The sequence below is a fragment of the Rhinolophus ferrumequinum genome, chromosome 17 (genome assembly GCF_004115265.2).
Source record: "Rhinolophus ferrumequinum isolate MPI-CBG mRhiFer1 chromosome 17, mRhiFer1_v1.p, whole genome shotgun sequence".
NCBI classification, from domain to species: domain Eukaryota; kingdom Metazoa; phylum Chordata; class Mammalia; order Chiroptera; family Rhinolophidae; genus Rhinolophus; species Rhinolophus ferrumequinum.
The window spans coordinates 27,785,581-27,810,519 of NC_046300.1; the positions used below are offsets into that span (position 1 = coordinate 27,785,581).

The window sequence follows — 24,939 nt, forward strand, 5'->3', positions numbered from 1 at the left end:
GGGGATAATTTATACTATTCTAAATATAAAACTCTCTTTGATCTCTATGGCAATTTTACTTATGCTCGTTATTTGCAATGACGTCAAAGGGAAACCAAATATCCAACACTGGCTTCAACCACTAAGTGGCACCCTCATAATTTAATTCTAAATGACTTCTACGAGCAATATTTAATTTTGAATGTCATGAATCATTCCTTTGAAAATTGTATCACTACATGTGTGTCATGATTTACAGTAGTTTACATGTATTATTGCCTTTGATCCTCACAGCTGTTGTGAAGAGCAACCAATTCTCTTTCCCATTTGACAAAGAAAAAAATGAGGTTCCTTTGAACTGTTATGTGACAAGGCCACTTTTGACTATAATTCAAGTGCTCTATCTACCACTTTATGCTGGGAAGGTAACTATCTTAGAAAGAGTAGTAATAGATGATCTTATACCCCACATGGTTGTCACCAGGATTAAATGAAACCACATGTGCAACATGCTTAGCTTACTACCTAATGGTGCCAAATCTATTAAGTCCCTTGCTCTCAGTCCATGTGCTCTATCGATAGCCACCATCAGAAAGAAAATTCCTATCACTGATACATACACACACACACACACAAAGTGGCTACAACTAAACTTCTCTGGTAAAGAACCTGAAGAACAAGAGAACAGGGGAAGTTTTAAAATATCTAAATAAAGACATTTGCTTTGTTTTAAATGATTGCACTTACTCTATTTTACAGTAGGTAACATTCCTAATTAGCTATATTACATAACACATAAACTGGACTGTTTCAGCCTTTATTTTTGAAGGCCATTTTAAGAATAATCATATGTTTATTAACATAAAAAAACATAAAAGTATATGTTTATGTGTACTACAAACATGTGTAGGTATATATGGATGTGTGTGTTGATATATGCACATATATATATAATTAGGTAAACAGAAAAAGGTTAGGAGAGGTAGGAGGCAATTAGCTTTTACTTATTTCTGCACTATTTGTAAACAATTATTTTATAATTGGTTAGGTCAACAAAATCTGAGTCAATTTGCATATATTATAACTCAAAGATATTTAAAAATTTAGGTTTATCATGAGAAGCATTTTATTATACATAGTACATCACATTTGTTTAACAAATTTATATTTTATATTATTTGCATGGTCTTAAAATTATAACTGCAGTTCAAGTGTGGATACAGAAGAAAAACTTAACAATAAATATGTGCCTCCAAGTGGCAGTTAAATTAAACATACCTGGAAATCGACAGCTCTTTTATTTGCAAGATCAGCTTTGTTTCCTGATAAAGCTATTACAATGTTAGGACTGGCTTGCCTCTGAAGTTCTTTAACCCAATTTTTGGCTCTGGCAAAGGACTCCTGGGAAACAAAGAAAGAGCTATTTTGAGGCACAGGCTCAAAAAATGGTTAGGGTGCGTCTTTGTGAGACAAGGCTTTAAAGAGTGTCCAATGTGAACTCTTGGACAGAAATTCTTAAGACTATTGTATTATTTAAAATACTTTCATCTCATTTTTTTTTTTTAAGTCAGCTTTTCTAACTCATAAAAGCTTTGGCAGAAATATCATACTCGGGCTATCAAAAAAGATTTAAATCTTTTAAAAATCTTTTCTCTAATAAAAATTCTGAATACAAAACAGATATTCAAACTAGTTTCATTATAGTATGCACTTCTACTTACCTCATTTGTGATATCATATACAACTATGGCTGCTTGTGCTCCTCTGTAGTACATTGGTGCTAGGCTATGGTATCGTTCTTGACCAGCTGTATCCCATATTTCAAACTTTACTGTCGTGTCATCAAGACACACAGTTTGGGTTAGAAAAGCAGCTGAAAAAAGAAAATGTCTGCAATAAGTTTATTATTTCCTCCCTAATATTTTCATAATATAGAAAACACCTGGAAACTTAATATATTATCGCATACCCACAGTTAACAGTGGCTTTAAATACTTGCAAGATCTGTGCTTCAAAGCTGGATGTATATGCTTACATATAAGACTTTCATTATAAAATCACAAAGTTTCTTATACATTCTTTAAAAGTTTGTTATATTTCTTTAAAACATTATAGCACTTTAATTTTTATAATCGTTATTACCCCAACCTAGACTTAATTTGTTAAATATAGATTCTATATGAACTCCTAGGTCTTGCCTTGACATAAGTTTTTGGATTTGTACTTTTTCATCTCTTCTTAGTTTTTAACAATAGAGTATCACTTAATATTTTTGCTTTTAAAATTAAGAGTTTGCTGTCACATCTTGCAAAGTACTACTGTATCACTTATTTTCTTAATTGCTTCATGAGAACAGCATAAAGTAAAATCAAATAAATATAGTAACTCTCTTAGCTCAAAAGAATAAACATCAGTAAAAACACTGAACTGGATACTTATGAAAAATAAATCGATTTATAAAAGGTAGGTTATAACCAAGTGAATTGAACTTTAAAATATCAAATATTAGAGTAAATGTCTAAGTATATCTAGGTGCACTAAAGATACTTATGAACAAGATCTACACACAGCCATTTTTAGTAGCATGCTTGCCAAAAGTAACCACACCTTAGTTCCTTTCCTTCATTAACTTTGGTAGTTAAACCCCTGATGCTCTATCATTCATCTTAAATTGGTATGTTCCTCTTTTACTTTCAGCTCAAGATGTGGTTAATTCAACTCCTCCCAAATTGGCATGGAATTAAGTTACTCTCTTCTACCACGCAAGAAAAATTATAATCCACTTTTGTAAATTGTAGCAGTTTATCTGATGGTGTCAATCTTTCATAAAGGATTCACTAGTTAATATGAAATATGTTGAAAAAGCCAAGTCTAATTAGATTCTACATCTTTTATATTAGGCATAATGTTTATTTCTCATGCTATTTTTACTAGGTTCACTGGTTGCTGGCTTTAGTATCAGCAACTATAATCTCAATTTTGCAAACATCATTGGAGATATATTTTGAACTATATTCTAATGAATATTTCTGTGAATTCTCACAAGTGTAGTCATATTTAAAATATATTCTAATTCATCAAACTTCTTTTACCATACAAAATTAGCAGAAATATCCATTTTCTAAAATCCTAATTAATGGTAAAGGATACCAAGAAAGCACTATGTCACTTTCATGAAACGCTTGCCTGTCGAATCAAAAAAATACTTTTAAACACTAAAATTAAGCATCCAAGACAGTATTCCTTTGTCAATAAAAAGGAAAAAAGAATGGATTACAAAATATAAGGCTTTTCTCAACTATAGTATGATGCAACTTGAAAAAATTGGGTTATAATTTGCAATTCAGACCTTGTTTTATCTTTTCTACCACCACAAAGTACACTGGCAGTACAAACATTCATTTATACTTCCGGAAGTCAACTCTAGGCTCAGGGAAATAACTATTAATGTTGCCTTAAAGGAAATATGATCTGATTCTCAAACCAGTTAAATATATCACAAAAGGTCACCAATCTTTTTTATAAATCATGTGCAAAAGTGACAAATAAAATACAGCCAACAAATACATTAAAAAAACAACAGCCCATGATTAAGTAGAGATTCTTCCTGAAATACAAAGCTAGTATACCGGTAGGCTAAAAAAAGAAAAAACATGTATTATTTAAATAAATTACAAGAGTATTAGGGTCAATATCCATTCCTATAAACATATAAGATTTTTACTTAAAACTTATCATGTGTCCATTCCATCCTTAAGCCTGAAATCAGCACTTTGCTCAATAGCAAAGTTCTTAGGCAGCCTCTCTACATCTAGAAACCAAACAAGAATGTCCACCATCACCATTATTTAACATTATTTTGGATATCCATATAATAGTAAAAGAAATAAATTACTGGAAAGAGATATTATTTGGAAGAGACAAGACTGACATGAAAATCCAAAGGCATCAGCTAAAACAAAGCAGATAATCATGAGTTCTTTAAATTGGATGGAACAGATCCAAGTCAACAGCCTTACCATATACACTGGCAATAACCAGGTTTTCAGTGTTATGCTGTGAGGAGAATGGATCCCAATCATATTAACAAAGAACAATCAATTCACTCAACTCTTCTTAGAAATCATCCTTCATCCCACCTTATTAGTAGCTCCTACCTTTGTGCCCCCAGACTTCTCTGTTGCAGTAACATGTTTCACACACTTATCTTTTTAAAAAGATTAATCAACATTATCTTTTTCTTCTAGACTACAAGTTCCTTGAAAAATTACAATTAGCTATTCTCCACACCCAGTATCTACCGTGTTTCCCTGAAAATTAGACCTAGCCAGACAATCAGCTCTAATGCATCTTTTGGAGCAAAAATTAATATAAGACCCAGTCTTATTTTACTATAATATAAGATCGAGTATAATATAATATAATGTAATATAATATAATATATAACATAGTATAAGACTGGGTCTTATATTAATTTTTGCTCCAAAAGATGCATTAGAGCTGAATGTCCAGCTAGGTCTTATTTTCATGGAAACAGGATAATATAAATCCCAGTTCATGTAAATGTTCAAATGCTTTGCTAAATAAAGTTCATCTAAGACATGTAGAACTATTTTGGGTCTATTTTAGATAACGTCTGAAGAGCCAATTCCCAAATGGGGAAAAAAAGACATGTCAAAAGGCCTCTAACTCAAGTTATTACATAACTAACACAATTACAAACAAAATACCATCAAGATCTTTTTAACTTGGTAATATCCTACTGTTGTTCATGTGGTATGATAAAGAGTATAATTTTGGGGAAGAAAAAGACCAATATTAGAGGCCAAGGGAATTTGTTTTAGGGTACATCAAAAACACATTAAAACAAAAGTGTTGTAGTGCCACAAGGACAAATATTATGGGAATAAGATAACCCAGTCATTATGTATCGTAAAACCATCATGATTCCCCAACTTCTCAAGTTTTCAAATACTACTACAGCATTTAACTTCCCCCATAAAATTCAGTGAAGTATAGCTGACATCTTTAAATCCTTCGTGCTTCTAAAAATGTATTACTAGTCATTTATAAAGTTATAAAAATAATTCTGGCACTCAAAAATATAAACTACTACATAAATACTGTAGTAACATTAACCAACCACAAACTTACCTGAATCTGCAAAACCACTTTAATATATCCAAAACGTCTATTTTCTCGCTAAGAAACATCACTTTCTTAGACCTCTTCATTTTCTCTTCACTTCCATCACCAGCACTAGCAGTTGGTTCTCTTTTCGGGCCCATATTTCACAAAGAAACAGCTTTTATCACTTCGAGAGTTACTGTGTACGCGACGACAAGTAGAGAAAAACAAAGCTGTGTTGAGATGCGGGTGCTGGCCTGTCTAATAGGCTCCCTCTTTGACCTACTCGATCAGTTCCTATTTGCAAGCTTGGCAGCAAGCAAATAACATTTCAGTTTCAGCAAAACTACAGATTACTGAATCACAGACCGTGAGGTCAGCTGAGAATATCTGAAACTGTAAATGTTAAATCTGCAAATACCAAAGACCTATAATGTGTAAGACCTTAATAAACAATAAGCAAGGAGGAAACACTGCAGTACACTGAGCAGGGGAAAGAATATCCAAGTCAATAGCATCAACCAAAGGCCAACAACTCAGAAAAAAGTTTAAATTAACAACTAAAGTGATTCTACCTGAACTAAACAGAAGGATGAAAAAGAGATAAAACGAGGAACTAATACCACCCCAACCCTCATCTAAGTCAAATTTTTTAGGAAGAGTTACTTCATTAAAATTGACCACAAATCCTATGTCTATCAGGTTTGATTACATAAAAATTTGAGACTTAGGTTTGCAAAACATGTATCAAATACAGGCGAGAATAAATTTAGGAAAATTTCTATAATGAATATCAAGAGATTAATTTTTAATATATGGAAAGCTCATATACATTATGAAAAATTCCAAAAGCATCAAGGACAAATGTGTAAAGAAAATTTACAAAAAGAATATAACACAGAAAAAAGGCAGGATCATTAGTAATCAACAAAGTCATCATCATAGCAAAAATAGTTAAATTTTATCTTCTAACTTACAAAATGAATAAAAAAACAGTGTGATTAAAACACCCACTGCTGGTGATACTGTATAATGGTTCTGGAAATAATTTTGTCAACCAGGCAAAGCTATGAAAATGCTGATACTTGTTAACCTACTATATCATGGAATCTTCAAAAGACGGTGTGTGTGTGTGTGTGTGTGTGTGTGTGTGTAGGGGGAACAGGAGAGTAGGGAGAATAAACCTTTGTGCTCAAAGAATTTTTATAATCGAGAACTAAATGTATAAATGAAAAGACACTGGTAACTTGGTAAATATGAATTAGTAAATTAAAAATGGTTATAAAATGACCTATTGAATTGCGAAAAAGTAAAAAATATATATAAATTCCTGGTAGAGATACGGTACATCTATGCAAAAACTTGAGTAGAAAAGCATAGAAGAAATTAAAATAATAGAGAGTGTCCCATAGTTGAATCACGACTGAATATTCTCCCTTATGTAAAACTTTCAGAAGTGGAAGATTTGAAGTCTTGTTAAAACTGAAAGGTAAGAATATAAATTGCTAGAGAGGGGAAGGGCCTTGTTCAAGATCTCAGGAGACCAGTAGTTTGTGGTTATCAAGTCCAAGCTCCAGGTTGTTTGGAAGTGATGTGTAGGGGAAAAAAAGGTTTTCATAGCCAAGGAATTCAATAAATGAGTTTAATGGATTTGGATCAAACTTGAAGATGATAATCTATCAGGAAGAAGGATGGCAGGAATTGATCAAGCACGATCAAGAACCAATACCAAAGTTATCAGTGAACGTAAAAGATGGCTTTCTGGAAAAATGAGTATCAACAGTGGTAACCTAATATAATGAATTTTCTCAGATAGGTGAGCACTGACTTCAGATGATATAATTGTACACAGAGAAGGCTATACGAACGGTCTAGAGCTGACAACAGACAAAATAAAAACTAAGACCATTTTTATTTCCTATTAAAAATTAAAATTGTATGTGTATAAAGGGGGGAGTACACAGTAGATTACGGCGGCAAAGGCGGCCACGTATTCAGGGAAGTTACATTTCAATAAACGTGAGGAAGAGAAGAAAGGGTTTAAAAGATTAGGGCAGAGAGAAAGCATACACACATGACTAAACCCAAAAAGAATATATTCCAAAAGCCTGGCAACAAGATGAAAAAAAAGAAACTACTACACAAATAATATATAAAAAGATGGTCATATTTCCAAAAGTAAATCCATCTTATGAGATGATCTATTAATATTACTCATACAGGATTCATTCTTAAAAATCAACAAGCATCTGATACAGGATTGATAAGAGAACATGTCAGAAACTCTTACAACTCAGCAACACAAAAACCCAAAGGACTTTAGCATACATTTCTCCAAAGATATACAAATGGTCAAGAAACACATGAAAAGACACTCAACATTACTAAATCATTAGGAAAATGCAAATCAACACCACAATGAGATACCACTTCACACCTATCAGGATAGCTACTATCAAAACAATAGAAAACAAGAGTTGGCAATGATAAGGAGAAATTGGAACCCTTGTGCACTGATGGTGGGAATGTAAAATGTGTGCAAAATGGTAGAGATTCTTTAAACATATTAAACAGAATTACAACATAATCCAGCAATTCCACTTTTGGGCATATACCCAAAATATGTGAAAGCAGGGACTTGAACAGATATTTGTACACCAATGTGCATAGCAGCATCATTCATGATAGCCTAAAAGTGGAAGAAACCTAATAGTCCGACAAATGATAAGCAGAGCGTGGTATATACGTACAACAAAATATTATTTTGCCATGAAAAGGAAATTCTGACACGTTACAATATGGATGAACCTTAGTGACAAGCTAAGTGAAACAGGCCAGACACAAAAGGACAAATACTGCATAATTTCTATTACATGAGGTCTCCAGAGTAGCCAAATTCATAGAAAGTAGAATGGTATTTGCCATGGGCAGGGGTGGGTGGAAATTGGGGAGCTATTATTGTTTGGGTAGAGTTTCAGTTGGTGAAGATGAAAAAGTCTGGACAGTAGTGATGGTTGCACAATGTAAATGTACTTAATGCTATAGAACTGTACACTTAAAATGGTTAAAACTATACACTTTATATTATGCATATTTTATCAAAACAGAAATCATTAGCAACATCTTAAGGTAATTGTTGCCAAATGAACTGCAATCTTGGGAAATACTAACACAGAAAAGAGTTTGCATGAAGTCAAGCAAAATGAGTTAAAGATTAAGAATCATTTCTTCTGGGTGCAGCCGCATGGCTCAGTTGGGTAGAGTGCGAGCTCTGAACAACAGGGTTGTCAGTTCAACTGCCACATGGGCCAGTGAGCTGTGCCCTCCACTAGACTGAAGACAACGAGCTGCCATTGAGCTTCTGGAGGGGTGGCCTGATGGCTCAGCCCACTGGTTCAATTCCTGCATGGGATGATGGGCTGCACCCCCTACAACTAAAGATTGAAAACGGCAACTGGACTCGGAGCTGAGCTGCACCCTGCACAACTAGATTGAAAGACAATGACTTGGAGCTGATGGGCCCAGGAGAAACACACTGTTCCCCAATAAAATTGATAAAAAAAAAAATTTCTCCAACACTGTAAGACTAATTCACGTTAATTTTTAAAGGAAGGCAATTTTTTTTTCTTTTTTCTTTTTTTTTTTAACTATCAGAGCTTGACAGTTACTCCAAAAGGACACCCAACTCTCCTAAGGGAATTCACTAACCAGACATAAGCTAGTTACATGTCACAATTGAACATTATCATACCAGTATTTCTGATAGTACATCAATACACATTGTTTTAAAATTAGTCTTAGAAGCTTGAGTATGATTAGTGCCCCAAATGTGATCACCCTAGAATGAACTAATAAAACTGGTATTTGAATCTTCAAGGCTAAGAGCCTGTGTTTAGCCCACCAAACGCACAATCCTTATAAAGTCTTTACTTACCAGATTGGATTTATCTAACAAGGATGTAACAAATATTGAACTGGGATGTAGAATGAAAGCACACATTACAAAGAGGAAAGGTGAAGAGAGCAGAGGATGTTACAAGTTATTAACTAGTATCAGGCAAACGCTCCCAAACAAAATATCAATAGAGGAAAAAGTAAATAAAATTAACTCTAAGGGATGTATGTCTAAGAAAGACATTTTATCTATGGGCAATAAATGCTTTCTCAAGTAGCTTAAATATTATTAAATTCCTGTAACGTGCAAGGAAAACATAACTTCTGGTTTCTGGTTCCGCAAGTAAGTAGCTTTGAAGTCACCACTTCATCCTGATAAGTAAAAAGCTTAACGAATTGAAAATCAACAACTCTTAAGTCTATCTGTAAGGAAGGGAGGTCACAGGATAATCTGCTGCCCTTAAAACTGGAGACAGGCCGGCCGGGTGGCTCAGGTGGTTAGAGCTCCATGCTCCTAACTCCGAAGGCTGTCGGTTCGATTCCCACATGGGCCAGTGGGCTCTCAACCACAAGGTTGCCAGTTCAATTCCTCAAGTCCTGCAAGGGATGGTGGGCTCCGCCCCCTGCAACTAAGATTGAACATGGCACCTTGAGCTGAGTTGCCGCTGAGCTTGCGGATGGCTCAGTTGGTTGGAGTGCATCCTCTCAACCACAAGGTTGCCGGTTCGACTCCCGCAAGGGATGGTGGGCTGTGCCCCCTGCAACTAGCAACGGCAACTGGACCTGGAGCTGAGCTGCGCCCTCCACAACTAAGACTGAAAGGACAACAACTTGAAGCTGAGTGGCACCCTCCACAACTAAGATTGAAAGGACAACAACTTGACTTGGAAAAAAGGCCTGGAAGTACACACTGTTCCCCAATAAAGTCCTGTTCCCCTTCCCCAATAAAAAGTCTTTAAAAAAAAACCAAAAAAACTGGAGACAGACAGGTGGATACAAAAAATCCTAACATCCCAACGCTGAAATCTGAGGTGCTCAGGTAGGAAAACACAAATGACAATTGACAAATTGCTGGAGGTTAGGTGTGAACAAATTTGAGTTCAAAATTCCAGGGGAACCCAGTCATAGGGGGCCATCACACTTTTCTGAGTTTTACCTCCAGGAACTTGACCAGGTTCTCACAGTAAACATCTGAGAAAAACCCCCTCGTGCTTCTGGCAGAGGGAGGAGGAAAAGGATCCATTTTGAAATAAACCAGACCACTCTGTTCTTCTTAACAGGCCTGCTCTCAAGAGAAACTAGTTAATCTGAGTGTAACCTGCTGGGGTGTTATCATAGTTTTACTGACCTGGGGGAAATAATACCCAACTCCAGTTAGCTCTAGCCTTCCCTGGGGGAGAAGGGAAATATCTAACTCCAGCCTACTATAGCTATCCTGTACCCTCTAAGCGGGGGGAGGAAAAAAAACTGACAAACACTTGTGAAGTTCACTGTCTAGACACATGGATTCACTAAAAGATAGATTAAAGACTTAATCATAGGACTACAGAATGTTTCTCCTCCCCCCCCCAACTCTCGACCGCATTACTAAAGGCCTATTAACAGCAACTGCTTTTACCCACTACATCATATCCAGTTAGCAAGAAAAATTACAAGGCATACTAAAAGGCAAAAAGACAGTTTGAAAGGACAGGCAAGCTTCAGAACCAGACATAGCAGGGGTGTTGAAATTACCAGACTGGAAATTTCAAACAACTAGGATTAATGTAATAAGGGCTCTAATGGCTGAAGAAGATAGTATGCAAGAACAGATGGCAATGTCAGCACAGAGACGGAAATCCAAAGAAAAAAACAAAAAGAAATGCCAGAGGTCAAAAACACTGTAGCAGAAACGAAGAATGCTTTTGATGGGCTTATTAGAAGACTGGACATAGCTGAGGAAAGACTCTCAGACCTTGAGGACATATCAATAGAAATCTCCAAAACTGAAATCTAAAGAAAACAAAGACTGAAAAAAAAAATAGAACAGAAAAGACCGTGGAACAACTACAAAAGGTGTAATATATTCATGACAGGAACACCAGAAAAAAGGAACAGAAGAAATATGTGAAACAGTAATGACTGAGAATTTCCCCAAATGTTTGACACCAAACTACAGATCCAGGAAGCTCAGAGAACATCAAAGGAAAAAATGCTGAAATATCTACACTTAAGCATATCATTTTCAAACTATAGAAAAATCAAAGATAATGTGCAAAGATAGTGCCTAGGCTATTTTGCAAAGGAAGCTTCTTTCCCCCTTCTCCTTAGTGATACCCCTTCTCCTTCTGGTTCAAGAACCTAGCACTTAATGCTTCCCAGACCTTTAAAACATTACTGGGCTTGAAAGTGACTCTTAAATGCCTAGCAATAAGCTAAGTGAGCTTAACTTTTAAACTCCAACAAGTGAGCATAAAGGTCCTAATATCTGAGAATTTTACAGCATAGGAATGAAAAAGGGCAAGTTAAAGAAGAAGAGACAGGGAAAACTCTAACCCCAGAGTGACAACAGTTAGAGGAAACCTGTAGTCCCAGAATATCATTATCTATGCCAAGCAGTGCCCAAAAAATTGAGAGTAGCTCTAAGGGAGGAAAAAGGTGATGAAAAAACTGAAATCCTTTGATCCCACAATAATTAAATACATCACTTTTGGTTCAGTAACCACACCTAGAAATCGACCTTATAAAAATTAAGTTCGGAGGAAAAAGAATTCCAAGAAAATATCCACTATTAAACGATTACCTGAAAGAGCAAACAAAAAATACAAATATTAAATGTCCAATAATAAGGGTACGGTTAAAAAATAAGGTAAGGGCCAGCCCCGGTGGCTCAGGTGGTTGGAGCTCCGTGCTCCTAACTCCGAAGGCTGCCGGTTAGATTCCCACATGGGCCAGTGGGCTCTCAACCACAAGGTTGCTGGTTCAGCTCGAGTCCCGCAAGGGATGGTGGGCATTGCCCCCGCAACTAAGATTGAACACGGCACCTTGAACTGAGCTGCCACTGAGCTCCCGGATGACTCGGTTGGAGTGCGCACTCTCAACCACAAAGCTACCGGTTAGACTCCCGCAGGGGATGATGGGCTGCGCCCCATGCAACTAGCAACAGCAACTGGACCTGGAGCTGAGCTGCGCCCTACACAGCTAAGACTGAAAGGACAACAACTTGACTGGAAAAAAGTCCTGGAAGTACACACTGTTCCCCAATAAAGTCCTGTTCCTCTTCCCCTCCCCCAAAATAAGGTAAGATTACCAGTTACTAAAATAAATATGAATACAATCCAGAGATACTGAGAAATATCATTAATAAATGAAATGGAATACAATAGTACTACTACTATAAATGAATCTATATAAAATTTCATGAAGTTATAAATCACTGAGAAAGAAATTACAATGGGCTCTAAATATATGAAAAGATCCTTGACTTCACTCATAATATGGGAAAAATGTACATAAAAAAATGCAGAGACAATGCATATAAGAACAGCAAATATCTACAAGTATGATAATACCTTGAGTTAGTAAAGTAGGGTAATAGGCATTCTATTATTTGCTGGTTGGAGGGCAGTCTGGAAAAATTTATCAGAATTACAAATGTATATAACCTCTGACAAAGCATCATAAAATGACATGAACATATCTTTGGTAGATTCTATTTTCACGGATGGCTACAAGATTTTCCCGTTAACACATTCTTCTTACATGACAGTGACATTCCTCCTTCGAATCTGTGGGAGCCTGTGACTAGAACCTACGTAATGCTATGTGACTTCTAGGGCTAGGTCATAAAAGGCCACCCAGCTTCCACCTGGAACTTTTGGGACACTCATTCTTGATCCCAGCCATCATACTGTGAGGAAACCCAAGGCAGGTGGTGAGGCCACCTGTAGATGTTTTGGCTGACAGCTCCTGCTGAGGTCACAACCAATAGCCACGAGCATCAACACCAGATATGCTGAGATGATTCTAGCCCCAGTACTGACTGCAACCCATGGGAGATCAGAAAACCACCTACTACGCCCACTCAACTGCAGGGACTATGAGAGATAATAAATAAAATGACTTTGTTTTAAATCACTAAATTTTGGGGTCACTTATTTCTGAGCAATAAATAACTGTAACTGTACTAAAGTGAAAAATATAGGGTCTATTACAGTAAGCCTGATATGTTTCAAATTGTGTAAAAGGAGGAGAGAATACATAGATTTGAATGTAATAGTAACTTTGCAGAAATATACAACAAAGTAACATTGTCTCTTGGGAAAAGAACTCAGTGGGGTAGGAGTAGATGAGAGGGAGACTTCAATGTAAGCCTTTTAAATCTAAATTTTGACTCAAATTAACAAAATAAAAATTAAAAACATTATGTATGTGGGTAGCATAAAATGAACATACTGGTGGTAAGTCTGGAATATGTTATTTAAAATTTTATTTCAAAATACTTTCACATTATTTTCCTTATAAAATGATATACAAGAGGGTCAATATCTGTCAAGTACTACCCATTTCATAACAGAATGCTTATGTTATCATACCCTAACTCTAACTTAGAACCAGATTTTCTAGTCTAATGGTTTCTTTAGCAATTCGGGAAAACAGAAGGAAAAAAAGATACACACACACTCAAAATCAATTTCAGAATACAGGTGGCACTGAATAAATATTTGTCTTCAATCCCAGCAGTTCCTTAGCTGTAAAACCTTAGGCAAATCACTGTTGTAGACCAGTTTCCTCATCTATTAAATTAGTACAGTGGTACCTCGGTTTTTGAACGCAATCCACGAGTTCTGAAACGTTTGATAACAGCCGACAGCTAGGCCTCAGGATCTTGCACTCAGCGGAAGCCGCGTGACATGTTCGACTTCTGAGTCGTGTTCAAAAACCGAAGCATTTACTTCTGGGTTTATGGCGTTCATAAACCAAAATGTTCGTCAACGGAGATGTTCGAAAACTGAGGTACCAATGTATTTCCTTACCAATGTATTTCCTTACCTGACCAATGGTAAGGTCAAGATGAGACTTGGAAAAATGCTGTGTAAGTTCTATGACTGCATCACATAACATATAAAATCTAAAAATTATCTTATGAACTATCTTGAAATTACTCTTTATTTCATAGAAATCACGTTTCTAAAATTTACACATTACTTATGAATGCAACAGATTCGAGAAAGTTAGGATTCTCTAAATTCAAACCCTTTAATATTAAAGCAACTTATGTGTCCAAGATACTATCATGTTACAACTCAAATAAAATTGGTAGGAACTAAGTGGAACACCTTCTGGCTCTAGTTTTATGCAAAGATAAAGAACTGTTTTTGACTGAGAAATGGTGAAGGTGTACAGTGACTAGACCGCCACATCACCCGATTACCCTTTTTCAGTCCAAAGAGTATCTAGCTTCGACTGTGAAAAGACGCTAAAAAACCCCATGAATGACTGACTGCTTCCTCACCCTGCTTCCACCCTGCCTCATCACCTATATTACCTTGAAAAGAGGGTGACTGCTGTTCATCAACACTTACTTAAAATACAGAAACAGCTGGGAGATACTGCAAGTTCGATATACCACAGTAAAGCAACTATCACACACAATAAAACAAGTCATAATCTTTGTGCTGAGGGGGGAGGGTCTTGCCTTCCATTTGGGAGAAAAAACAACACACAACATCTGTGAAGTGCAAAAGCAAAGTGTAATAAAATGAGGTATGCCTGTATTGTTTTGCAACACTTGTAAAACCTAAGGATGATGTCTCATTTTCAAAATTCAATATGCAACTTCAGCAACACTCTCATCTTGAGGAATTTAGTCATTTGGTAGCTAGAGTTCATGCTTACATCAAGATAGCCAATAATCAAAAAACCAAAAACCTCTGAAATTACTCTGGTTGTTTTTCTCACTCTTACAAATCCTTATTCTCTTCCACTAAGAGGCTCGTTAACAAAAGGCTCCAAATGATGTTATCCTATGATAAAGTAATTCAGCATGCATCATAATGAAGTTTGCTTATAAGTAACATCAGATTATTACCGCGTTAGACCCAAAGGGCAAAAGGAGTATTTTTCAAAAAGTTTCCTCCAGGAGCAGGGGGCTCTCACCAGAACTGATCTCGAACTTCCTGGCCTCCAGAACTATGAGAAATAAACTTCTGCTCTTTAAGCCACCCTTCCGCCAAAAAAAAATTCCTATATTTTTATAAGTCAGAATTCTTACTCTATTAAAAGCAAATTTTAAATTAAGCTTCCCACCCCACCACACCCCCCCGATTATCATTCAAAGCCACATGACTTTCATGTGCCTCTCACTCTATGAAAAAGGTCAATTATCCAGAAACCTTAAATATTCAGAACAGACTCAAGAATAGAAAGGTAGCAATAGACTGAACAAGCCCAAGTTAGATGTCATAAAGTCCACGTACCAAAACTTATGCGACCTTATAGATTCCTTTAGTATGTAACTGATAATACACTTCCTTTTTATGTATATTCTCTGTGGGGATATATATATATATATACAATAAATAAAAAAAGGAAGATCAGTTGGAAATTTAGGCTTAATTTAAAAAGTGGTATGTTTCATACCTTGTGTGTTCAGTCTGTCTCCTATATTAAACCATGAGGTCATCTTTGGTTTCTAGGACTTAGCACAGTTGTTAGGAGCTTGGTAAATTTGTTGAGTAAATGAATTTTAAAGAAGCTTAATAATCTTATTTCCCAGTATATAGCAGACTAAAAACAGCAAATCAGTGAATTGATAGAGGCAGTTCACTATAGTTAGAACTAATTGGCAAAACCATTCTGCCAAACAGCTTTGAACACTTTAACAGCACCAGAGGACATCAATGAATTAAGTATGACAGGACAAAAATTGATGTTCATGATCCCAAAATGTGAAATAAATTCTAAGAGGAAAACAAAAGGTTAAATTGTTATTGACTGTATTGTTTAATGTGAGGAGAGTACACACTTAAAAAGAAGTTGGATCTAGAAGAATCCTTATTTAGTTCAATGTGCGCATTTTACAAATGTGTAAACAGGGCTAAGTATTTATAAAAGGGGACCAGGACTAGAACCAAGCTTACTGTCTCCTAATTCACAGTAATGTTTAAGTGGCCACAAATGTTTTAACAAAGGATACTGGACAATAACTGATGTTAAGACTATTAAAAGGTAATTTTTTAGGTCATAACTGGTACAAACCGATATGAAATATCAAAACCCATTTCAAATACTGAATATGTACTTTCTAGAAGGAAATAATATTATGCATAAAGATAATATTCTTTCACTTGAAACCAAGTGATTAACTTCCACAATTCTAACTCTTGCTGTATCACAAAGAACAATGAATATTTCAAAAACCATTTTTCTCATGAACCAAAAACCATACACTTGGTGGTCTGTCTCTAGGACTTCTGTCTTTTCTCAAAAGTACTTTCAATTGAAAAAATTGTGCAGATGCAAAAATATAAAGACAAGTAAATAAATGCACAGATTATACTTACACAAACAAGTCTTTCAGAAGGTTAACAAGGGCAGTAGTAGAGAGCCAACTGCTACAATAAAAACATGAATTATTCAGATTTAAATTTTCTGGCTGGCTTTTAGTTCTCAGTTTAAGAAGCAACTTTTATATATGCATATATGTAGTATTCTATTTAACTGTGGACTTTCTTCCTCTAAGAAAACTTCCACAAATAACTTAGTTGATGTGAATGGCATACATTTAATGTACTATACACAAGACTTTGTGAAAACCAAAAAATGGGGAGAAAATTAGTAATATAGTACACAGAATTTTAAAAAACTTAGTTGTAAATGTTCATGTTATCTACTTGAATGAATTTGCAAAAACTTTATTTTCAGGAAAGCTCAAATTTAGGAAGTACTTGTTTAAGATTTTTTTTTTTAAATCTTATTCGTTCCTATGATTTTTAATGAAAAATTTTACCTTCTAAGAGAAGAAAATCTGGACATAAAATTTTTGAACATTGTCAAATTCTAAACCAAATGCCATGCACTAGGTGGAATAGTCACAATCCCAAAATAATGCTATGTCATGACAACATGGCAAAAGTATTATCAGTGATAAAAATGACTCAATAAAAAGTAATAGTGGTGATGGTAGTGGTAATAGCTAACATTAATAAGCATTTTACTCTGTGCTAGGCATTGTGCTAAGAAATTTATATGCACTTTCATTTAATACTTACAAAAAAAATCTTTCACGTTAGATACTATTATTTCCATTTCTTGTAAGAGGAAAATGAAGCTACGTAAGACTTGCCTATGATCATGTAGCTGCTATGCAGTAGAGCTAGAATCTAAAATCAAATAATGTGGATAGAACTCCCACTTTTTAAACTATAATAGTTGACTTTTAAGAAAGTCCTGGTCATAAAATGTTCAAAGACCGTGTTAATAATAACTTTAAAACCAGCCTTGTTCCTCTTAATTTTAACAATTTTTCTCCATTAAATGTTTGGGGTATAAACAGAAAAACAAGTCCTTCAAGCCCCTTAAAGGAAACTGGATGGATGTTAAATATGTTAAATGTAGAAGTAGAATGAACTCTATTCTTCCAGTAAAAACAACCCTGAAATAATTACTTTAGACATTCTACTTAGGGTTAATAATTGCTGAAAATAGCTTTTAAAAAGAAGGCATTTATATCTTTTAAAATTAATTTAGCACATAATCAGTTATTGATTACTTGTGGCAACAAAGGGGAGCAGTACTGGTACAGATGACTGAAAACTTGGGATACGCTAACTCCCTTAGTACAGACAAGGCAGAGAGAGCATCCTTGAGGGGACAGAGAAGGCCATGCTGTCTCAAAGAGGCCTACCAGGGTAATAGATTGTAGAAAGAAATACAAATACAAAGAAATACAGGTAATATGTGATGTAACCAGTACAAAATAATTTTAATTTTCGAACTGGATGTTGGATGAACAGTATTTTTTAAAAAATCCTACAAAACCACAGTTAAAAAAAAAAGGAATTATTCCATTTGTGGCAGAACAACATTAGTGTAAATGTAACACTGACTACTCAGAACACAGAAAGTAGTGGTTCTCAAACTAGTATGCATCAGAATCATCTGGAAGACGTGTTAAAACTTAAGATTGCTGACCCCACCTCAGTGTTTTGATTCAATACCAGAGTTTGCATTTTTAACAAGTTCCCAGGTAATACAGATGCTTCTGGAACAGGTAACACTCTTTGAGAACTATTTCTCTAAACTAAAGCTCAAAAACTACCAGAGAGAGAAATGTTATCAATACTCTCATGTATAGTTCTGTAACCTAAACTTCAGAGTATGTAAAACATTTCTTTGATGATTAGTACATACAAAATTAAACGGTGGTATCAAACATCTACCTCTCAAAAGAGAAAAGGGTTGAATGACTGCATGCTATTTCACTGTATATTCTGACTGAGGATTCATTTGTTTATAAGTATCATGTAAATGTCTTTTTAAAAAACAAATACTGTGTTTTTTTTGACACGAGGAGGAACTCACCAGAAATCTTTAGTCTTCAGGTTTTCAAGGTGTTGATGAAAGATGCAGAGCCCTACCATCCAACAAGTATTTACTGAAGTGTTATTGCACCTCCAGATGAGATAGCAAATAAAGAAGACAACCTAATGCTCCTTGCTAACTTGGGCTAGACAAGTAAGAACATAAATGTCATGCAGACTTTAAACCCCTACAAATAAACTAGACATCTGTAAAAGTGCTAAACACACAACCTACCTAACTAATCTCATTATGAGTGCTAAAGGGTCAAGGGGCAGGGGTGTGGCGTATGGTGAGACTACATGGATTCTTAAATCAAGCTATCATGTTTAGGACGAATCACACAAACTACAGAAGAAACCCTGATATTCTTGATGAATATAAGGTTCTAGAATACCCAAATTCAAAAGTGCAGATATGATTTCCACTTTAAAACACAATAAAACAGAGATGAAAATTTTAAGTGGTTCAGGCCATAATGTTACTATATATAAACAGTCAGGTAAAAGATCAGTGAAAAAGTGCCCAATAGCCAGTAATTAATAAAACGTACACAATCTAATTGGAATTAAGTGGAAATTATATACATACATACACACATTATCATAAGATATATATATTTATGATGCACTGATATGGGGTTAAATTTTTCTTTTAAATGTCACTGAGATGTCATTAGGAAAAAATACACTTAGAAGATAATTGAAGTATCCAAAACAAAACCAAAAACTATTCTGAAGCGCCTAAGGCTCAAGCAAACTTTTCAAGGAATTAAGTTCTTTACTATAGTACGTCAGTGTTTTCATTGCTTTAATATGTACTGTAAAATGGAGAGGGTGGCATATAGCAAGTCCCAAACCTATTTGGCCCAGGTGTTTAGCCTAGAATACAAATGTACTTTGGGAAATGCTGCCATTGACAACCACTTGTCAAGGAAATAGCTGTAATAACTTTTTGCACCAGCTTAAGGTGAGTAAACATTACCTAGCAGTCTTTAAAACTCTTCCTATCAAGTGGGCCAGCTAGCTTTGGCCCAATGTGCTTTCTGGAAGAGGCTAAACCTTGAGACATATTATTTCATCACTAAACCAGACACACACACACACACACACACACAGTGCCAAAAAAATGTATACACATTTAAGAAAGGAAAAAACTATTAAAATTGTAATATTCAATATATACCGATTAACAAAAGATGATCCATGTGTGTACATTTTTTTTAGGCACCCCCGGTATATATGTGTATTAACAAAAAAATCGCTAAGTATGTATATTGTTCATTAAACTTTTAAAAATACCAAGACTTTTCTAATTCAAAATAACAGCTCCATGATAACGGACTACATTTTTGATGCTTACTCATTATAAAAAACACAAAACACTAAAATGATATATAACACTGTTAACAGGATTATACAAACATTAAGAGGGTGACAAATACTATTATATTTCCTACCTGTAGGGAAAAGCGAGGAGGTGGTAGTTCTGTAATTTATCTGACTGGAAGAGTCTGAGACTATGAATAAAATTTTCAAGTGTACTGACTTGAAAACATACACTAAAGGCACAGCATAAAATTATGCTTCTGAAAGATGGATTCTAAGAAGATGCTACATGCCAGTGGATATCTGTCTTACATATTTCAAAAGTTTGATTTTTTTTAATGTATGAGATTAAAATAAATTTATACCCCCCAAAATATGGTACTGCTTACCTGAATACCCCTTGCAAAACATTCTGAATCTTAAAGCTGTTTTCTATCTCCAAAACTGAACTGTTAGTTGTCTTCTCCTTATCCTGCATCTTACTTTTCCCTTATTGGTCCTACCACAACCACTCTATGAAGTGCTTACTCTGCTTCTTCCCTGCTCTTCTGTCATCTTTCTCCCCAGGTCCCACTCCCCTTTCATGTCTCTCCATTAATCACTTTTTCTCTTCCCTCACTCTAGAAGCACTCTTAAACAAGTTTAATAAAATTTAATTAATTTTATAAATCAGTGCAATTTACAAATAGTCAAATTATTTCAAATTGGACTTTTAAGGTTAATTCTTTTACTATTTATTCTTACAAATGTCACCATTCTAAAGCTAATATAATTCAGCACACACCTGCATTAATTTGAAGATGCTTCTAATCATTATCAAGAAATAAATACCAGACCAAATCTTATTACTTGGGACATTGATTCTACTCATGTTTGTGTCTGTATTTCAGCTTCCATATGACCATCTTGGAGATAACCAGGAAATCAAAATGTAGAAAGATGCTATCTTAACAAAAATCACGGTAAATTTAAAGCCTGATATCTGCCGGACAGCTCTTTTCTTCACTGTGTGACCTAGTTAAGTATTCACCATCACACAACTGGTACTGCAAAATCATTTTTGCCAACGTATGATTCAATTAAATGAAGGGAAAAAAGAAAATCTCACCCCCGATGGTACTCTCTTGAAATTCATGAAATTGGCCTTTCACAAAACGAAGCACTAGGCTTGATTTGCCAACAGCAGACTCTCCCAGAAGTACTAGTTTGAACTGGCATATTTTATTTCCAGTATTTGGTCCATTGGGTCTTGTTGCTCCTCGATTAGCCATGTCCAAATTTGAAAGAAGTCCCTAATTTCAATCCCTTAAATGAACTTCCAGGATGCAAGGTGTCAATTTTTTCCTTTCTGGAGACCAAGAAACCTGTAAAGAAAAAAATACAAAGTAATTAAATATATAAATCAGTAAAACAAAATACATCTAACAGTAATCAATTTAGTAAATTCTGTCTGTAATATATTATTGTATGACAATTATAACCTCTACTGGACAATAAATGTCATTTAGTTCAATTCACGATCTTTGTAATGAAATAATGTAAAAGCATAAGATTGGAGCCTAAAATCATGCTGTTATTTTCAGGGCCTTAAAAAAAAATTTTTTTTAAAGCTAACCTTTATTAAACACTCAACTTTGTGCCAGGTAGTTTTAAGTACTTAACATAACCACTCAACAATCTTACCAAGTTAGACTATTACAATCCTTAAAAATGAGGAAACAGGCACATTTTTCCCTCATTCAAGTTAACCTCAATCAAGAGAGGTTAACTTGATTGAGGTCACATAGTTACTATGACAGAGCTGCGACCTAGCTGAGTTTCAAACTCAGGCAACCTGAGAGGTGACTCAAGAGTTCAGGTTCTGGAATCAGACTGACTGGATTAAAACGGTTTTAAGGAAAATTAAGTTTCCTTAATTTTCTGGAAAGCTCTTAGAACAGATCCTAGAAAATAATAAGAGCTAAATAAATGTTGGCTATTATTAAAGGTCTCTGTTAAATTGTATATTTTTTTTGTTTAATTAACGGTAATTCTGGAGCAACAAATATTTTAAGGCACCCAGGTTTGTATGTCTAATAGCTAAAAGACTTAAAACTATTTCCTCATGTGCTCAAGTACATCATACATGGAAGTGTTAACAGTCGTTCTTTATGTGGTGAGGTTATTGGTGTCTTATTTATACTTTTCTGTAGCTTTTGGGCTATCAATTAAATATGATTATTTTCTATTAAATGCATTTAGAAAAAAACTAGCCAGAATGGCAACGTTATGTCTTCTCTTATCATCTAATAATGCTAACTTTCAGTCTCAAAGGAATTAGCAAACATTTAAAGAACTCTTTTCCAATTTACTGGCATAGCAATCCTAAGTTTTCTCCCATCTTTAATCAAAATCTGATCATGTGCTCACTAACAATATTAAATCTGATGATTCCCTCCCTAAAATCAATTATTTTTCATTTAGGTACCTCCTAAGCAAACTGCCTTCCCCATGAAATGAGTTTACATAAGAACCTCTCCTGACAATAAACATATCAGAGACCTTGCATTCGAGATAATAAAATCATTTCTGCCTTACATAACAGAAGCTTTGAAGAATGCTTACTTTTTAAAAATACAGAAATATTTACAGATGAAATATGTCTGAACTGCCTTCAAATAACGCAGATGTAAATAAAACAAGATTGGCCATAAAAAATTGAAGCTAGGTGATGGGTTCTCTTATACTGTTCTCTAGCACATCTGCCATCCCACCCCTTTTAAAAAAATACCAGATTTGGGGTCTATTTTAGCTGGTTACACCAATTTCTGCCAGAGCAAGCTCTTTCATTTCCAACTCTCCATTTCCAGAGTACCTAACTTACACAGCTGCTGTGAGAATTAAATGAGAGGATGTATGTATATACAGTGACTAACACATAATAGATATTGAAAATTGGCAAAGAGGCCCTTTGCTGAAATAATGACCAAATATCAACAGAATGCCATGTTGACTGAAAAATGGACCCACACACCTTCAGATATTATACACAATTGAAACACTTCCCAATTGTCAGATTACCTACAAAACAGCAAATTAAATTATTCATCAAGGACAATATGCTCCAAATTTTCATGGCACTTCCAAAATTTCAGGAAAAACACTGATTCCCCCCACTAAAAAGAGACTATGATTTAGCTTTGCCTTCTAAGGTTCAAAGCTATTGGATTATGGTTTACCATAAGCTCTCAAACAGGAAATAACTAAATTTAATTATAAATACACAACATAACATTAAGGTTAAAAATTATGTACAATCATTGTATTCACCACTGAATCTTTTTGCAAAACAAAGATTTTGTATAAAATGCATTTTAATCTTTTGGCAATAAGTAGTATTGTACAGGTAATGTGCTTCTGTGCTCTTTGATCAAAATTGTATTACTTACAGCAGCTAACATTTACTGGGCCTTATTTTGTGCCAAGCACTAGTCTATGAGTTTTACTTACAGCAACCCTATGAGCTCACATTATTATCCCCATTTTACATTAAAAATAAAGTTTCTGAGCTGTCCTGAATTATCACAGTGGTATACACGTGATTTTTCCCTACTAGTTAAATGAAAGGCAACTGAGTCAACACTTCGACTCCATTTAAACAGAAGACAAAAACCAAATATGTGAATTATGACGTTCACCGCTTAAAAAGTCTAAAAGTCTCGGTGGTAACCAACTTCCAGGGAAGAGAACAGCAGAGCAGGTTTTATGGCCTCTACCTATTGAGCTTGTTCAGCGGCCTAGCTGTTGAATTCTTTCAAGCTGCGGTTCACCACCCTCCTTAGATGAGACAAGAGTCTCTAGACAGCCTATCTTGACGAGCCGCCTCCTCCTCTCTCCATTACCCGTCTTTGGAAGTCGAAGGTAGGCGGAGCTCCCCAAATTCACACCTGCTCTAGGCCCCGGCCTGGGAGAGAACCTGAATAACTGACAGCAAACTCTAGCTCGCCCAAACAAGCGGGACCCGCCAGGCGACTTGCCCACCTTTCCCGTGCTCCTCCCTTGAATCTGACCTGGCTTTGGCCGGGACATCCCCCTCTCCGAAGACTGCAGGACAGGGGCCAGACGGAACGGCGGCCTCCAGTACTCTTTCACGGCGCCATCTTGAGAAGGGAAGAGGGTGACACCCGTCGCTCCCTTAGCTAGTCCCCAAATCCTGGTCTCCAGAGCCTCTAGAAGGATGAGTCACCGGGGCAGGCAGGACGAGACGCCGGGTTCGACAGCTCTCTGATTCCGGGCACTGGCGCACGTGAGGTAAAAGGGGCGAGGGACTCAGTGCCGGACAGACTGGGGACCGCGGATAACCAGGGGTCCCGGAGCGCTGCAGGCAGACGGAGGGGCGGTTTAGTTACCTGAGACTGCAGCACGCGGAGCTGCGGGGCTGAAGCTTCCTGGCAGCAGGTCCCAGGCGTAGCCCGACAAAAGGCTGAAGCTGTGGCTTTGGTGGCTGCGCCTCTCTTTCTCGTGCCGCTCCCCTCAGACTGGACGGTGCGGGGCTCGTGCCGTGGTGCCGCCCCCGTCGGGCTCCGTCTCCGCCTCTTTCCGCTCCGCCTTCCTCTTTTCTTTCCCCTCCTCCCCGGTTGCCGGCGCTCGAGTTCCTACTAATTCTTCCTCTTCCTCCCTCTTCTGCCTCCTCCCCTCAGGCTGGCCGCCGGCTTCTTCGCAAACCAAAACACAAACACATTAAGTCCCAGCGCGAGAGCCACTTCCGCCGCCCGGCGTCCGCCTCGCCGCCACGTCTCTTCACGTAGGGAACTACGCCCCTTCGTCACTTCCGGTAGCCGCCGGTCCGACCGCTCCATCCGCTCCCCCGCCCCCTCTCAAAGCCCTGCCAATCTCAGCTGGTACCGGGGCGGGGCGGGGTGTGTCATGTGACCTCCCCAATTCCACTGCCTCCCTCCCCCCAGGCTCGCGGGACCCCGCCCTCGCTGGCGCCATTGTTATCGGGGCCGCGGTTTTGGGTTCCCAGCGGCGGGGAAGGGGAGCATCTCTATTACTGCCTGGTTTTCGGGAA

At 36.4% G+C, this 24,939-nt stretch overlaps 2 protein-coding genes across 3 annotated transcripts in view; one reads left to right on the plus strand and one right to left on the minus strand.

Moving 5' to 3' along the window:
- The window catches only part of RAB5A (RAB5A, member RAS oncogene family), a 29,774-nt gene extending 5,110 nt beyond the window's left edge, over positions 1-24,664 (minus strand). The window contains exons 1-4 of one of the 2 annotated variants that reach the window (XM_033132301.1): positions 24,278-24,664; positions 20,998-21,253; positions 1,701-1,852; positions 1,258-1,380 (exon numbers count right to left, since the gene is read on the minus strand). In XM_033132301.1, coding sequence (XP_032988192.1) covers positions 1,258-1,380; positions 1,701-1,852; positions 20,998-21,160 — 438 coding nt within the window. In that variant the 5' untranslated portion in view covers positions 21,161-21,253; positions 24,278-24,664. Of the gene's footprint in view, positions 1-1,257; positions 1,381-1,700; positions 1,853-20,997; positions 21,254-23,938; positions 24,071-24,277 lie in introns of those variants that run through there. The other variant, XM_033132302.1, reaches the window with a different exon arrangement.
- Positions 24,104-24,939, plus strand: part of EFHB (EF-hand domain family member B) — a 42,550-nt gene continuing 41,714 nt past the window's right edge. Inside the window, exon 1 of the mRNA XM_033132297.1 lies at positions 24,104-24,179. The gene's annotated coding sequence lies outside the window, so the exon portion shown is untranslated. The remainder of the gene's footprint in view (positions 24,180-24,939) is intronic.